General features: G+C 33.8%; 1 protein-coding gene across 9 annotated transcripts in view; it reads right to left on the bottom strand.

Moving 5' to 3' along the window:
• Nucleotides 1–14,727, bottom strand: part of LOC5572048 (F-actin-uncapping protein LRRC16A) — a 147,385-nt gene that overhangs the window by 109,633 nt on the left and 23,025 nt on the right. For 6 of the 9 annotated variants that reach the window (XM_021844262.1, XM_021844257.1, XM_021844260.1 and 3 more), the window contains exons 2-7: nt 6,934–7,031; nt 6,815–6,865; nt 6,629–6,757; nt 2,553–2,636; nt 372–760; nt 211–308 (exon numbers count right to left, since the gene is read on the bottom strand). In XM_021844262.1, coding sequence (XP_021699954.1) covers nt 211–308; nt 372–760; nt 2,553–2,636; nt 6,629–6,757; nt 6,815–6,865; nt 6,934–7,031 — 849 coding nt within the window. The remainder of the gene's footprint in view (nt 1–210; nt 309–371; nt 761–2,552; nt 2,637–6,628; nt 6,758–6,814; nt 6,866–6,933; nt 7,032–14,727) is intronic. The other 3 variants (XM_021844256.1, XM_021844259.1, XM_021844261.1) reach the window with 3 other exon arrangements.

A 14,727-nucleotide genomic window follows, 5' to 3' on the forward strand; every position in this document is an offset into this window, starting at 1 on the left:
CAAATAATTTAACCAAAATGCTTCTCTGGTTTTAACATGTTCTAGCGGAGAGCGACACAAATTTGAATTTTAACTATATGTGTCTTTGTCGGTCTGATGCCAGTGAGATTTTTGCAAAATGATTTGACCATATTTCAAATGAAACTGTTAGTTCTTACAGCAACTTAAGTGAACACGAGGACATAAAGTACGTCAATAAATAAATATCACCTTTATCTTCTATCATGTTATGACTCAAATCGATTGAGCGCAGCGCTGGATTTAAATTTGAAATAACTGATACTGAGAGCTTGTGTATGAAATCCGACCTGAAAATATTCAATATGTTGTGACATGAAACAATACAATTTAATTTTAAATACAATATTTACCGTAAACCAAGTGCCTCAAGGTGTAGCTCCTCTAGCCACATGGAACGTTTTAGAACATGCAATATCCTTTCCAATGTTTCCATCGACAGGCGCGTATTGGTGATTTTCAAACCTCTAAAGAATGTATTGTATTCTAGTGCAGATATTATTGCTGTCAAGTCTTTCTGTTCTAGATGATCGAAATCTCTCAAATTTAAAACACGATTGTCATGCGATAGATAAATTGTATCGATGTCCCAAGCAACTTCTTCCCTATATTGAACGGCATGAAAATCGCACATGCACGCATATTGCATACTGAATCCTCCGCATGGTCCGACGTTACGCGGATCTGACGGTCGAATTTCATCCGAAAATATAGTTGCCCGGTCGATAGGATTTACTTCGATCTGTAAAAGTTAGAATGATGATAAAAATGATAAAAAAGCACAGAACCTGAAGCATCTATTTTTTCGCTAAAATGTTCTATCTATGCTGGATTTTCTATTTGAAAGGGTTCTAAAATTGTTATTGAAATCTTGTTTGAACCCTCTAATACCCAACCCCGCCATTAAACGGGATACATTTTGGATTTTTTCTTTCTTTTTTCGTAACTTGGAAACATATTTTTTTTTTTTTTTGGCCTAAACCTTAGACACAAGGAAAGTTACTTATGACCTTTGAAACATTTTTGTATATATTGAAAAAATGTTTGATTTTTTTTTTACTCACAAATGGCTGTGACTAATTCGTTTTATTTGTAGTAAAAAAAAGGTAAGGTACCGCGGGGCAAGTGGGTAAATGGGGTAAGTGAAAATAATCGGTATATTTTACTGAATATGTGAATAAACGTTTTAAAATCATGCGTAAACCATTGAGGCCATTCGGAACATTACGATACGTAAGAGATTTCTGATATTTTTCAGTCATTATTGCATAATAGAGCGAAATATTGTTAACTATATCTTCGAACCTGTTAACTGTATCTTCGTAAAAAGTTGCGGAAAATAATTTTCTGCTCACTTCTAAGTTGTCCTCTCTGACAGTGTCAAACTGAAATAAAAAAAGTTTTAGAATTAATTCGACGTACACCTAAAATAACTAAATTGAAACTAATCACTAGGAGTAAGTCAAAAATTACTAATTAGAGATTGAATTTGTGTTTTCTCTTTAGGTAGCTATAAGTAAACAAGGTTCGCAATTATCATAGAACAACAGAACATGCTGATAATTCAAGGAACACTATAAACAAAGTATTAAAAGCTATTATCATGGCAAAATCATGGAACTTTTCTAAGGTTGCCAAACATTACGATATTAATATGTCTACTTCGGACAGCCGATGAAAAGGAAGACGTTGATCGAAAAGTACTAATATAAGCCAACGCACAGAAATGTTGTGGAATGTCTATGTTAAGCTAGTTCAGACCATAAAATTGGGGTATAGGTCTATCCACATAAAAAAGATTTCAAATATTTTATTAAAGGATTCTATTTGATTTCTCCCGAAGAGTCCTTCGACGTCATATATGACTTTCTTAAAAACAAATAACAAGCGGTGGGAACTCTACAGAGCAGAAATGCAATTACTGTCCCATGATGCAAGAACTAACATTGAAAATATTGCAGTTATAATGTTGTCGATTCATTTAAACAAACATAACTGGACAGAAGAAAATACAAGTAACTAGAATAAAATTTTCTTTGTTTACATGTTACTTATGTTATTATTAATTGGAATGCCTCAACAAACGTTAAAGGTAATAGATATCATGAATATAGTTATTAGTTTTGAGTTTATTGTTCAAAATCAATGTCAGCATACTGCTTATATTTGATGGGAGTCAAGTTAAAAAAAAACACGACCTCATTTGTTTCAATTTAAAGTGTCTAGAATTTGAAGAATCTCAACTATGCGAATTCTATTACCCACTCGCCCCACGATACCTTACATTTAATTTTTTTCTGCAATCAACTTGTCACAGAAGAGTAGCCAGGTGGCACAAAATATTTATTTAGCATTGAAGTAGTCATTTCCGTGTTACAACATTATCCTCGACGCTAAGCAAACTCAGCACTGCCGGTATGTTGCCAAATTATTTTATTTTATTTCTACTCTCTATCTCTCATATAAAGAATCCCTAACCTTAGCTGGTGGTATTAGTACTTTATTGTTGCACCGATCAGCAAAGTGGTACTTACCTTTCGAATAATATACTTCAATGGTACCGTGGGAAATATCTGTTTCACAGCAGATGATAGGTCCGTTAAAATCACATCCGCATTCTGAAAATAAAATAATTTGAATAATTTAAACCAAAAAAAAATGTAATCATTGCATCATGTAAAATGTAAATAACGAATTGTAGGGGTCATTAACGAATGTTGGTATCATTAACCAATTGTAACGCATATACAACATTGTGATTCTGAAGGTTCCAAGTGGTATGGCTAAAGGAAGAGATCCCATATATGGCATAAAATCATATAGGTAGTAAGAGATTATTCTGGCATAAAGTTGTTTAGCTTGAAATCAATCGGAATTATTGTATTTAACACTGAGAGGCCATTTTGCGAAATGTCGGTCAACATAATGGTTATTCAGAAAAACTCGGGTTCCACAATAGTTATGCTTTTTTCTCTTTAAAAAGGCTGTTCTTCGTGTTAAGGTACAGTGGAGGAAGTGTACCAGCGGGGTAAGTGGATCCATATTAAAAAAAAATGCTTGAATATTTTGTAAGCAATTCCTTCGTTTTAGGTTATACCGTGAGGGCCCCTAACTCTGCGCAGCTCCTAACTCTGCGCACTTTTACCAAAATCCACCAAAATCTGGTAAATTATTTAAATTTTTGTTTAAAATTTGTTTCCCATATATTGATACAATAGTAATAAAAAAGTACGCGAAGAATTTTCTTGACAAATTTACGTTTATTACTTTAATAAAAAATAAAATAGCTTCAAAAATATTGATAAACGTCCAAATTGACTGCCCGTTAGCAAAAATGCTAAGGGAGTACCTCATCACTTAAGTCATTTGAATCAAATTAAAGAGAATATATTTCAGATTGTTAGTATGTAGGCACTAGTTTATTTATCGAGCAATTATGACTGGTAAAGTGCAACTTATTTTCTTTTCATTTTCTTATTCTTCTTAAGTGCGCATAGTAAGGCACCATTTTTCAACTATGTCCCTTACTATGCGCAGCAGTTATAAAACGTTATTTTCAACATATAATCAACCCTCCAGAGGTCTATATTGAAGGGAACCATCGACTTGTCGACACCATCGAGATATGGAATAGAAATACTTTGAAAAATTGTTTGAGGGGACCATCATAGTAAGGAAAGATTAAAAAATGACGTCCAACATATTTTAAGGATTTCTACACTCCGTCCCCTCAATCCCCTGTCGCGATTTTACAGGACCTAATGGATGCATTGTCACATTTTCGTAGACTCGTCCATCCTTCCCTGAACGGTGGACGTAATTTTTGAATGCTCCCTAACCATGCAATAGAATAATTTTGATTTTTTGTATAGTTTCATGAGTCAATATCGAGTAGTGGAACATCGAGGTTTAATTATTTTGTCTTTGGTTCAATCGTATTTGCTATATAGAAACGGCAATAAAGTACTGTTATTGATCTGAAATATGAATCGTTCTTTAATTATGTCACGCTTATACAGGGCGGCGATACTTCTCGATTGAGTGATGAACAATACATTAAGAATGGATATACCCTTTCGCTTAAACTATTCTTCGTATTTAGTAGGACTGTTCGGGTTTCACATATAACAAGCCAGAACCAGGTTCTTATTAATTTTCTTCAAACCCGGATCCGACCCGAATCCGAGACAATTATTTATTTTTATTTTTCCTAGTGAAAATACATAAACAGTCAAAGCTAATTTTCCTTTACACGCCAAGGGTGAACGCAAAAAAAGACGTAGTTTGTACCGTTTTTGTATGTTGCTTTGGATTTTAGAAAACTAAGTTAATTACATGTTTTGGAAATCATATGATGATTTCGATTATTTTGAGAGTTGCACTTAATGGCATTCAGTAACAGTAATTATCATGGATTGAATTAGAGATAAAATTCACTTCACTTAGTAAACTTCTATGTTAGAGACATTCCATGCTCCACTGGGGACGTAAAGCCGTATAAAGCAAGAAAATGAAGATTAATTCAGTGTTTAAATGCTAGTAATGCTTTTAGTACAATACTTCAACTGTTATAAATAATTTATCGAGTGCGCAGAGTTAGGAACCTAAATGCGCAGAATAAGGAGCATTGCATTTTATGAGTGCGCACAGTTAGGAACACGGACGCCCTTGAGAAAAATTAAAAATTTGCAATAAAAATCATTACTTAGTGAAGCTTTTATATATTTTCCTTATACATAAAATCAATAAGTATTTGCTCCCAAAATTTCAGAGGATTGTGTTTGTTTTAATTACAGCTGTTTGAAATTTGAAAAGCCTTAAGTGCGCAGAGTATGGGGCCTTCACGGTATTCTCGCGTTCACATTGATACTACTGTAAAACTGATACTACACGTGCTCTAACCCAACCAAACTTGTGAACTGCAAAAACCAATTCATTTCAAAATTGTTTTCTGTCATTAAATGTTTTTGTCAATCAAAAATCCATTAGGGGTCATGCACAAATTATGTCACGCTCCGAGGGGGGGGGGTCAAGCCAAGCGTGACAAGCCTTACAAAAATTTTGGAGGGCTCATACAAAAAACGTGACAAAGGGGGGGGAGGGGGTCAAAAAAGTTGAAATTTAGCGTGACATAATTTGTGTACCATCCCTTATAGGGAGCCGGATCCTATTCTTGGCGCTTTTGATTCACTTCGGCAGTGGGGTTTTTTGAAAGCTACTTAGTTTATATTTGACCACAATATGCGTCGTGCTAAAGCGCTTCTTATTAAAAAATTTCAGATAATTCGGCATAGAAAAACTCCCTATGCCAAAGTGAATCATGGAAGTGCCCAAGTAGCTCTGCACCCTATCTCTGCCTGAAATCGAATACTATTAGTTTTTTAACACATGATAAACATTTTAGATCTAATTAAGTCAATCACAATGAAAAAATGTGATTTTCATAAATAAATGCCTGCAGGCATACTGGACATGACACACACACATCCCCGTAGTTTTTAATGAGATAGGGCAGGCTGCTTACGCGAATTTGAATAAGTTTCAAATATTGCAAAATTCTAAAAATTAGTGTTTTTGCTGTCTTGCAAAAAGCATAATATACTAATTCTTCAATTGAAAGAATATTATCGCACATTATTTGACCATATCAGTGGCGACTCGTAACCTCATTACCTGTTCTAGGAATCTAAAAATGGTTAAAGCGGCATATTTCGAATAAAAAACAAACAGTTAATGATTGGGATCATCCGTCCATTAATGGGGCCGTCCATTGATTACGTATGGGTTTAAGGGGGGAGGGGGGTTTGAGATTTCTTACGCGCCATACAATTTGTTTTTTTTTTTTCATACAAAAAGTCTTACCATGGGGGGAGCGGGTATTGAATAATCCCAAAAATTGTCTTACGTAATAAATGGATCGCCCCTAAGAAATATTTACTTACAGGATGTGAATTCTTTGCTGAAATTCATGAGTTTCTGTTCGTGGAACAGATAGATTTGAGGATAGGGAATCGCGACTGTAGCATATCAATTGTTATTAGGCAGATGATACAAATATATTCACAAAAATAATTAAAACATTTCAGTTTGCTGAATAAAAGTTAATGTAATTATTATTTTTAAACAAACAGTGTTTTTGAAAACATCGTTAGGAATACAATACTTCAGTATAACATATGTGTATAATATGGACATATTATACATATAATAAAACAAGGATTTTATTAATTTTAAAGCTAACAAGATATGTAGCATAACACTAATAACAAGAATGAGAGTAATATTATTCTTACTATACATAATTACGTCATATTTGTTCTGAGAATAGATTATTTTTTATTGGTGATCCACTTACCCCACCATGGTAAATTACCAAGTCCCTCATAATCAATACATAACAATCAGAAAAATCCTAGAATATAACGATTTGAAGTATATTAGTCCCTCATTTGTTATCCACAGAAAATAAGGTATAATTATATCATTCAAGTTAGCTGAACATATAGATAAAGTTAATTATTTTTTTTTTTTCGTATCCACTTATACCACCGTACCTTACCTTATAATCAATTTGGGAATCTCTAAAATAGATGACCTTTATAATACTCACCGAACTAAAACTACCCGCATCTCCTATGGTGCAAAAACTGAAATGTTTTTCATTCGTTGTTATCGAAAAATGAGTTGGTTTTTTGCTCTCAATAGATTGAATATCAAGATAATGAAAATGGCAATCAATCTGAAATAAAGCATTTAATTATTGGAACAACTACAACATAGCGATATATCAACTAACCCTTGTTGGTACTTTTGCTGTTAGCAGATACATACGAACGGGTGTGAAAACCTGAAAATAATATACATTGCATGACATGGGGTTCAAGGCTTTTAAATTATAAAAATAATATCACCTACCAATACTCTATTTTCTGTTTTTTCATTTTTAGTTTCCAATTTTACCATATATTTTACCAGAATTTTGGTATGTCTTCCAAGTAATGTTTTAATACTGTCTGAAAAAAGTAAAAGATTAATCAAAATAGTATGCGAAATTTTTGGCTTTTTTTAAGTGCTAAGGTATGATTAATGACCAGTAGAGAAAGGTGGGGCAAAACCTCGATCTTAGTGAAATAATCAACAATTCCACAAAAATTGTAACAGTTGAAAAAAAAAGAATAACAAATAGTGAATCTTCATCATATAGGCTAAAAAAAGATTTACCCATTTTTAGTTATAACGGTTTTAAAAACTGGTTGTCTTAAACGAAGTTTTACCCCACCAGTAGGGCAAGAGTTCGAATCTAGTGTGGGATAAAAGATCGCTGACTGAAACACAAAATATCAATATTTTATGACAGACACACTCTATACCAGCTATAGGGGAACACGGGGCAGTATGGACACCCTAAGAAATTTACCTATTTTGGCTGTAGAGACATGAATATTATACTGTTTTTTATGTGCAGTATGCTTTTTAGAGTTCTTAAGCATTTGTTAAACATTGTTGCATAATTTGGAAAAAAATATTTTTTTTCTAAAAAAAGGTTTAAAAAAAGCTTACATTTGGTAGTCACTATCAAGCAAGCGGGGCAAAGTGGACACCCCTATGGGGCAGTATGGACACCTTAAAGTTTATAGGAAAATTCTTCCGCGATCATTTCCAGAACCTCGAAAAATGAAGTACATATTCAGGAAACCATAGTGACAGGTCACTTTGTCACTGAAAACATGAATGAAACCAATTTACGACATTTTTCGTAGAGATGCTTTCAATATTGCCTCCAGGTCAGTTTTTGTCCAGAATTGACGGTTTTCAACCGATTTGTGGTTCCGCATCATGATCATTGCATTAAATGCTAAATATTTTTGGATAATTTTGTGTTTGAAGTTATATTTCCTTCTCTTTAAAGTGTCAGCTCTACTTTTTCACCCGGTGTCCATAATGCCCCAACAGTACAAGAAATTTTCATATAAGTTTTTTTATGTCTTAAAGTAGCAGAAAAAAAATCTACTTTATTTTTGAATATAGCATAAATAATTGAAGATTCAATCAAGAGCTACATTATCGGTCAACTTGCAGTCATTTGCCTCTGGAACCTTTTTTGGTGAGGTGTGAATGTTATAATTTTCGAACCCAATAAAATTATGCTCAATTTTTTGGTTTAAAATCAATGTTCTATACATTTTTTCTGAATTTTTAGTGGATGATTCACTCTTCCGATAGGCAACTGAAATATTGTTTGCATCTAAAGTGCAAAATTATTCGCATGTGCAAAGATACAGGGGGTGTCCATTCTGCCCCGGGTGTTCATACTGCCCCCGGTACCCCTACACTCATGTTTGCAGAAAAATACACACTAAATTTACATCAAAATTTTTCCAAAACAGGATTAATTGTAATATGTATACGTTTCGTACAATATGCTCACCAGATGATGACGGTGTGAATTGGGCGCTAGATTTCAAGAAAAATTGTATCAGACGTATTTGTATATGGTTTTAGCATCACTCCACGTCAAGGCGTCATAGAGCGCAAGGTGTGCGCACGGGCCTATCGATCGCAAGGTTCTTGGTTCTATTCTAGGCTGCCTCGAATATTTTTCAGCTTTGATTTCATAAGTCAAAACTATGAATTTCACCCGTTTTCTTTTGCCGAATATTAATAAGGAATTCCAATGTGTTTCGATAGTCCATTTGCCTGAGTGTACCAAACACCTTGTAATTAGTGGCATATGTATGTCATTTGAAGGTGTATACTTTAAAACACATTGTGCAAACAAACGGGGCATCTGTAAATAGATAACGCACATACCTTCCATTTTCAAACCCACAATGCAAAAATTCATATGGGTTGGTACATGAATCAGATGGAAGCTTTATCTTGAGTGTACAGTTCCCGTAAAATTTACCATGTTTTTTATACCTCATAAACCTGCCTTGCGTGGAAACTAATCATACACTCAGACAAATGGATATAAGATGTTTTTTTTTGTTTCATAAGTTTGAATTATGGCAGAATAATGCAATGAGCGTTAGAAGCTGTTTAGCAACATGAAATTCCTAAGCGTTTAAAGCTGTATTTGTTAGTCACGTGCTTTGCTTTTTTATACTTTTCATGAACATACCGTATGAAATTTGTGCTCATTATAATGATTATTTTTCAGAAGGTATTCGTATAACATTCATCAATATCCATTAACTACCGGCAGCTTCATTTTATACCGCCGGCAGCTTCATTTTATTCAAATCGCGATAATTTTTTTTTTGTTTGTCGATATTTTTGCACCATTTTTTCGCAAGGACTCTCTAGCAAACTCTTCTAGTTGAGGAATATGTGTCGATATTGATAATTGGTCATCTGGATCCGGATACATTCCAAAAGTCCTTGGGGACCAACGCGTAGCCATAACCACGTAAATATCTCAGGCTACAGAATTTTTAACGTATTCGGGTATTCACTCCACGGAATGATACATTAAGGTGAAATGGGAGACCGCGTTATTTTCCCTATCTTTTGTCTCACTTAACCAATTATTATCAAAACTTTGCAGAAGCAAATCTCGCCATTAGCGCACCGCTAGTTTTGAATTCTGAGATCACCATCAGAAAGCTGAGGAAAAATTGCGTAAGATAGGCTACAAAAATTAGGTGAGCAATGGTATATGATAAGAACGATTTTCTAAATCATGTTATACGATTTTGACGTATATGGCGAGTGCAATCGATGCAAACATCATTTTTTGTACAATAAAGAAACAAGTTTTCAATCGTTGGTGTATTATTCGAGTCTACAGTGCTCATTTATCTTCTGAACAGGGAACATTGCAGCATCTGGCGCGTAAGATAGCACACATAAATCATGGCTACTATAGGCCTATTCACATGACGTCTCAATAGGCTGACCATACGTCCCGTATTAAACGGGACAGTACCGTTTTCATCACCTTATCGAGCTGTCCCGTCGGTTTATTGAAAATGCTCCAATTGTCCCGTATTTTTGAAAATTGAGAATGGACACAGCATATTATACATAAGGTAATATAAAAAGCAATATTTTAAAGTTTTGATTTAGGTTTAGAGTTTTATGTCTTACTCATCTTATTTTTTCTTCAGTAGTTATCAGGTGCTCACTCAAAGCTTAACGGAAACTTGTAGACACCATATTCTGCTGATTAGATTTTTAGTTTATACTCATATTTATGCCAGTTTTTGCCCGATGTCCAGAGTATGGCTGGGTTTCATTCAAATATTTTTTTTTACATAAGTATAATATATGTAAGTTTAAAAAATCCACATGCAACAGAAATATTTTTAGAATTTTGTGAACATTTATATGAAATAGCAACATTTTCTAAAGACTAGCATGAAATTGAGGCTGAGAAGACTCATTTTGGAGATAAATCCAGCAATCTAGCTTATTTTCGATCTCAAACCAAATTTTCTTCTGCAAAACTTTTAAACTAAAAAGATATTCGTAAACCGTTTATTTATATGAATCTTGAAGACTTAATATTGAAAAATACGATGGTATTTGTACTTAATGCAAATGTCAAATCAATTTTCGAAAGCCCATAGGTACACTTTCCAACAATCATTTAAAATTATACAGAGTGCGCCATCTTTAACGTCGGTATGGGAAAATTTAATAACTTGTAAAAAATAAATCAATTCCTACATTGAGGTATTCCTATTTATTTAGACTATTATTTGGACTATTTCATAACAACCGCATCAATAAAGTGTCTTTAATGGCTGCAACAAAATGAGATCAATTTGTTGCAATTTTCATTACTTTTTCGAATTTTTAAAGAGATTTTTTAATGATTTAGGCACGGATGTGTGCTATAAGATTTTCAATAGTCTGATCAAATCAAATGTCCCTTCATTTTGACAACTTCTAGGGATTTTTCATTGCAGAAACTAAAAAGTTTAATTTGCAGTGAGACATGGAACGTCGATTCATTGAAACCATTTACGTCAAAGACCTTTTTACGCATTTGCAGAAAGACATAATGAGGTAACATCTAAAACTATCGATTTCCATCGATTGTTTCATACTTTTTTATATGTGGCCCAATTAATGTTTTGGCAAGAATGCCTGCCCAAACGGTCACTTTTTGGTTATATAATGGCGTGTCATGAATCTACAATAGATTTTCTTTCTCTCAAATGTGGAAATTTTGCTTATTAATGCCGCCAGTTGGTGCCTGTTGTCTATAATATTTAAAGGATATGAACATTGAGGTTACACAACAGAAGGACTATTTTCAATGCCTAGCGTAACTATTTTGGCGTGTTGTTTTGGTGTAACCTTATTCACGGTTAAAATTGTACTGAATTGACGTTTCCATTACAAATTTAACCAAGTCGATCGGTTGATAAATGTCAATTTTATTCAATGTTTACAAATAGCAATAAAAATAGCGCACCCTGTATTGAACAATGATTTTGCTTCTACTATTGATTAGATTATCTTTTTTTAATTAAATCATAAAATGTAATAACAGTTTAAGTATATGGTCATACCGAAAACATTTACTTCTATTTTTTTATTGTAAATTCTGCTAACCCGGAATCAAAATTTTTGCACTGAAAATTTAACGATTTTTCTAGATTGGAATTGCGATATTTCCCAGAAAACATTAAAAAAAATTTCAGGTATCATCCAACGTATTTTTTTTTTTAATCATGTAGAGATTTTTTTAGGATGAGCATTATCTCTGTCTCTATAGTTTGTCCCGTTTTTACCCGGTTTGCTTATGGTCAGCCTACGTCTCAAATCAGCTGATCGAGAAGCACTTTGACAGTTCTTCTATGAAAATGACAGGCCCGTGTTAGCACCGGTCCTCCACCGATGTAAACAAATGCATAGACGGATCTGTCACATGAAAAGGCCTATGTTCTACTGCATATATCCAGTGATGCCTGCAGATCTGCCCAATGATTATAGTCAAAGTTTTACAACTCATTTAAAAATCAATAACTAGGGTAGGTGTACCAGTTATGGACATAATGATTCCCTATTTCGCCATACGTGATTACTTTAATGTCTTCAAATTTTAAAAATGTTTGTGTGTTGTAGTAGTTAGATTTAACATATATCTTTATGTAAAAACATTCAAAAAGATTTAAAATGTGATAGTTATTAAAATTTTACATATAGCCAAATAGGGAACCACTATTTCCATAATTGGTACACTTTCCCTAATTACTGAGGCATTCGATTTGAAAACGGTCTTCGGCCAACTTGTAGCTGATGAATGTATCTCACGGTACCAATGTAGCTCTAATCCCCAAAAGCACATGGGCAAACACTATAACATATTGAATGATTTGCTTGATTTTCCCATATAAACTTTGAAGGTCTTGTGCAGTCTCAATTTTTATCTGAATGAGTTCAAATTTTGGGAGGACACTCAGAATTTGATCTTGAATCGAATTAGCGGTGTGGAGCAAAATCGATTTTTTGAACCACTCTAGTACCCATTCTACTTGTTTCAAATCAAATGGAAAAAACCCTACCGCCACAGGTAACATCTACTCCGCCTCCTCGTCTACCGAAAATTCTAATGGGAATTCATCAAATGTACCCACTTCAAGTGATATGTCTGCCTCTGATTTTAATTTTCTAACTGAATAATTGAATCTAATGATTGATGCAATGTTCAAAGCCACCACTATGACTGAAGCAGTCCAAGTAGGTGTAAAATTTACAAATCAAATTGTTATTGGATTACGTTTTTCTAATGAATCCAAATAATAATTTAAATATTTTAAATTGGAATGCTCGTTCTCTGAATGGTAAACACAACTTGGTAAATATACTTTCATAGCTGCATATTTGCCTTTTCAATGCTCTGGGCAGCAAGTTAATTTGCTCCAAACTGACTTGCGAAAATTGACTCGCAATAAGTCAAAATGCTTTGTCATTGGTGACTTTAATGCCAAACATCGGTCATGGAATAACTCTCAAAGTAATTCCAACGGCAGAATTTTATTTGATGAGTGCTCTTCAAGATATTTCTTAATTCAATACCCTGATAGCCCTACATGTTTTTCCTCCTCTAGAAATCCATCTACGATTGACTTGGTCTTAACCGACTCTAGCCATCTTTGTAACCAACTGATTACTCATGTTGATTTTGATTCTGATCATGTCCCTCTTACATTTCAAATATCCCATGAAGCGATTCTCAATCCTATCAGCTCCACTTTTAATTATTTACGAGCCGACTGGAATATATATGCAACATTTATTGACTCTAATCTTAATGTTAATAGTCCTTTACAAACAAAACCTCATATTGACAATGCTCTTGAAACTTTCACAAATTCCATTGTTAAAGCCAGCCAGAAATTTGAATCCGTGATTATAGACGATGATCTTAAACTCTTGATCCGTCTTTAAAACGTGAGAAGGCAATTTCAACGCACTCGCGATCCTGCTATGAAAATTATATGGCAGGATTTGCAGAAAGAAATCAAGATACGTTTTGCACAATTAAGAAAACAAAAATTTTGAAAATAAGATTTCTCAATTGGACCCTGGCTCTAAGCCCTTTTGGAAATTATCTAAAATTTTGAAAAAAAAAAAACTCAGAAGCCAATACCGGCATTGAAAGAGGAAAACAAGTTATTACTAACTAATTGCGAAAAAGCTCAAAAACTTGCTATACAGTTTGAAAGTGCGCACAATTTTAATTTAGGACTTACTAGTACAATTGAAAATCAAGTTACTCAGGACTTCGAAAATATTATCAATCAAGAGGATGATCTCGAAAATGCCTGTGAGACTGATTTGGAAGAAGTGAGAACTAATCAAGAAACTTCCAGAAAGTAGCTTATCATTTTTAGTTGATATATTCAACTAATCTCGAAAACTTATTCAAATAGTCTCAAGTCAAAAAAGTGAACAAACTTACTTTATTGATCCTACGTGTTTCGCAGGCGAAATTCCACATGTTCTGCTCCTACCCAACTAGATTTTTCACTTTTAGATCGTTTAATTTCCGGAATTACAAAACGACGAAAGTAAGATTTTCAACTTTTGCAACCTAACCACTACTTTCGCCGCCCCGCTGTAGAGAGACAAAGTGACTTAACCACGAATCAAAACAAAACACTACTTGAGCCGATTTTACACTGGTAGAAAAACGTCGAAAGTAACTGTATGAAACGGCTTATCATTTCGTTATAGTTAGTTTTGTTGAAAATAATAGAAACTACCTAGTTTTTGAACACGATCTGATTGTATGCAAAATTTGAGCGATGTACACGGCGAAAAAATGTTAAAAAGGTGATTCATTTTAAAACAGTTTTAGAAGACAGGTTGTGATTCTTCTCATTTAGTTTTCTCAAAACCGTATGAAAGTTACTTACGTCGATTTGAAAAAGTAATCGAGAAATGTTTTCAATTAGCATATTTTCCTGACAAATGGAAAATTTTAAAACCAGACAAAAATCCTGCAGAAGCTTCTAGCTATCGTCCAATCAGTTTGCTTTCCTCCATCAGTAAACTTTTTGAAAAGGTCATTTTGAACAGAATGATGGCCCGCATCAACGAAAATTCAATGTTTGCCAATGAACAGTTCGGATTCCGCCATGGACATTCGACCACTCACTACACTTACACTTACACTTACGTGTAACAAATTTGATCCGTTCCAACAAATCTGAAGGCTATTCTACTGGTCTTGCTCTTCTAGACATA

This window comes from Aedes aegypti, chromosome 2, assembly GCF_002204515.2.
Source record: "Aedes aegypti strain LVP_AGWG chromosome 2, AaegL5.0 Primary Assembly, whole genome shotgun sequence".
NCBI classification, from domain to species: domain Eukaryota; kingdom Metazoa; phylum Arthropoda; class Insecta; order Diptera; family Culicidae; genus Aedes; species Aedes aegypti.